The sequence below is a fragment of the Pseudochaenichthys georgianus genome, unplaced genomic scaffold (genome assembly GCF_902827115.2).
Source record: "Pseudochaenichthys georgianus unplaced genomic scaffold, fPseGeo1.2 scaffold_1074_arrow_ctg1, whole genome shotgun sequence".
Taxonomy (NCBI): domain Eukaryota; kingdom Metazoa; phylum Chordata; class Actinopteri; order Perciformes; family Channichthyidae; genus Pseudochaenichthys; species Pseudochaenichthys georgianus.
Genome location: NW_027262037.1, coordinates 45,822 through 48,529, shown reverse-complemented (window position 1 = coordinate 48,529; position 2,708 = coordinate 45,822). Strand labels below are relative to the sequence as shown.

General features: G+C 41.9%; 1 protein-coding gene across 1 annotated transcript; it reads right to left on the bottom strand.

The window, feature by feature from the left end:
* Positions 1-515: 515 nt before the first annotated feature.
* Positions 516-1,490, bottom strand: LOC117440621 (odorant receptor 131-2-like). Its single transcript, XM_034076858.1, has one exon. The coding sequence runs from the start codon at positions 1,488-1,490 to the stop codon at positions 516-518; it is 975 nt and encodes a 324-aa protein (XP_033932749.1).
* Between the last annotated feature and the right edge of the window lie 1,218 nt (positions 1,491-2,708).

Genomic DNA, 2,708 nt, shown 5'->3' with positions numbered 1-2,708 from the left:
TTACAACATGTATTTAAGCATACATCTAAAAATATATAAACAGGCCAGGTTCAACAACATGAAATAAGGATTTAGTTCTTATTCTGTTATGATACTGAATCATTCAGGCTAGGACACAGTGTTCAAGTGATTTATCATATGGCTTATTGGTAGCAGATATGAACTGAAAGAACAAAAGAGTTATTAGAATCATTCTGTTTGATATGTTATATGTCAAATTATTTAAAGAGGTTCCATAAATCCCGCCTGGTCCCAGAGCCCTTTTACATGAAATAGTCAATTGTAACTGCATTAAGTCCAATAATATAACAGAATTAAGATCTCCAGAATCTGCACTCATCAGGATGTCCTTTGTACAACGCTGATTCTTCTGTGGGTGCTTCTGAGGCCACACTGAACATGCAGGGTTCAATGTCAGTACGATTTCAAGGGAAACTTGTTAAGGACTTTTTTCAATTTGGGATATACTTGTTTTTGAGTTGTTATATGAATAGAAACTAAAATCAAGGCTCAGCCTATTTCACGAAGTCTACCTGAGCTTTGGCTCTGACGACTGAGAGTTTCAGTCGACAACAAAGATGGTACATGAAGACAGGTCTTATGGTCTGATCTCTTATGCCATATATTAGAGAACTAAGGCACCTGGGGAAGAGAAAAATGCACACATATAAAACATTTGTCATACGCACAAATTCTATTCGAGTCAGAATTGTTGAAAGATGTATGAGCAAGGGGTTAAAAATGGTTGAAGAGAGACTGAGGCCCAGCTGCATCAGATGCAGCAGCAGAGTTTTACGAGCTTTACGAATTGAAGCTTTGTCTGTGGAGGCCGACCTGGCTGCTATCATCACACCAATATAGGAGCAGCTGACTGCCACACCAGCACCCACAAACAGAAGGCAAGTATGGACTTTGTCATAAACATCAGACTTTGGGCCACGAAATAGCATTTTGTCTGAGCAAAGGTCTTTCATCTGCAGGCTTTCCAGCTCTTCAAATGGAAACTCTAACATTAGAATAACTCGTGCCAAGATATGAAGTGAACCCACGGCCCAAACAACAATGACAGCCACTGCTGTGTTTCTGGTGGTAATGATGGTAGAGTGCCTCAGTGGGTAGCACACAGCTACATATCTCTCCAGACACATCACCACCAGTGTGAGGGGAGAAATTTCATTGGTTAGAATGGCAACTATGAGGAGAAGGCCACACACAGTATATGTCAGAGTCATTCTGCCAGTAGAGAGCAGGTACAGTATTTGGCACATTGCCATCTGTAGAGTGTCTGCCAAGAGCAGGTTAAACAGAAGAACATAGCGGGAGGTTTCACGAAACACCGCTTTACTCCTCAAGGTGAATAACATAACTCCATTAATGAAGAGGAACACAAAGCATGGCACTGTCGTCAGAGTGGACATCACAATTCTTTCCAGTAACCCCTGATACTGATCAGCAGTGATATTGGTCAAATATTGATTTCCCAACGACATTTACAAAAAGCAATTAAGACATGAACCTATTAAAAAAAAAGTATTATTCCAGTCTGTACTCCCACAACAAAGAGGATATCGATTCAGCAGAGATGCCTGTTGAGTTCACATGATGAATCTAAAACCATGCAAAAGCATTTCCCTCCTCCGACAGTGAGCAGGTTAGAGCCCATGCTTGTATCGATGTGAGCTCTACGTGAGCTGAGCTGCTCTGAAGGCTCACACACCCTGACACTGTATATGAGCGTTGTCCTTACAAACACTTCACGTCATGCATCACATGTAACATTTGTTAATAGTTAAGGGCCAAGTTATCTCTATTTTCTTATTATTGTTAGCAATACATCTAGAAAGAGAGAAAAAGAATGACCACATTTGAAAGGTTTCAAACTACCAACATGTAAATGTGAGATTCGAAACAAATCCTCTTTCAATTGTCAAACACATTTACAAAGCGCCATACACAAAGTCTAATATCATCTCAGGAATAAAACTAATCCTAGTATTAAGCCCTGTCTGCACAGTGGAGACAGGGGGTCCTGGAGAGGGTGGGACACATTGTCCAGCAGGGAGGACAGCTTGGCTGCCATTCTCCTGTCTCCCACCACCTCCACAGTGTGCAGAGGACTCCCCAGGACAGAGCTGGCCTTCTTTACCAGTCAGTTCAGGCGCTTCCTGTCAGCAGCCGAGATGCTGCTGCCCCAGCAGGCCACACCATAGAAGATGGGTGAGGCCATCTGTGTGTGTCTGACCAGTCCAGTTTATTGTTCCCATGGAAACCAAGGTACTTGTACTATTCCACAATCTCGATGTTCCCTCCCTGGATGTTAACTGGTTCACCTCTCCTAGTATTAGGGGCAGTGGGCAGATGCTATACAGTGCAGGGAATATGTGGGGGTGCTGTGCCTTGCTTAAGGGGACCCTGACAGTGATGGAGAACTGGCACCTGATAGTCGATGTTGTTGTGGCAAAAAGGCCGGCGAAGGGATTATTACTTGATGTTTTTTGCTTGCTAAGTTAATTCTAGGTTAGCGCTGTCTTCTGTGATCTAAATACATCAGAGGATTGCCAATGAAAATAAACATGACATATGACCACAGAAGATACGATATATTTCCATAATCTTGAAAAAGTAAATCCTTATAAATGTTTTTATAAACAAAAAGATTGTAAATTCTTAGTGCACCATTTTTCTAACAGGCTGAAGGCCTTCAAATC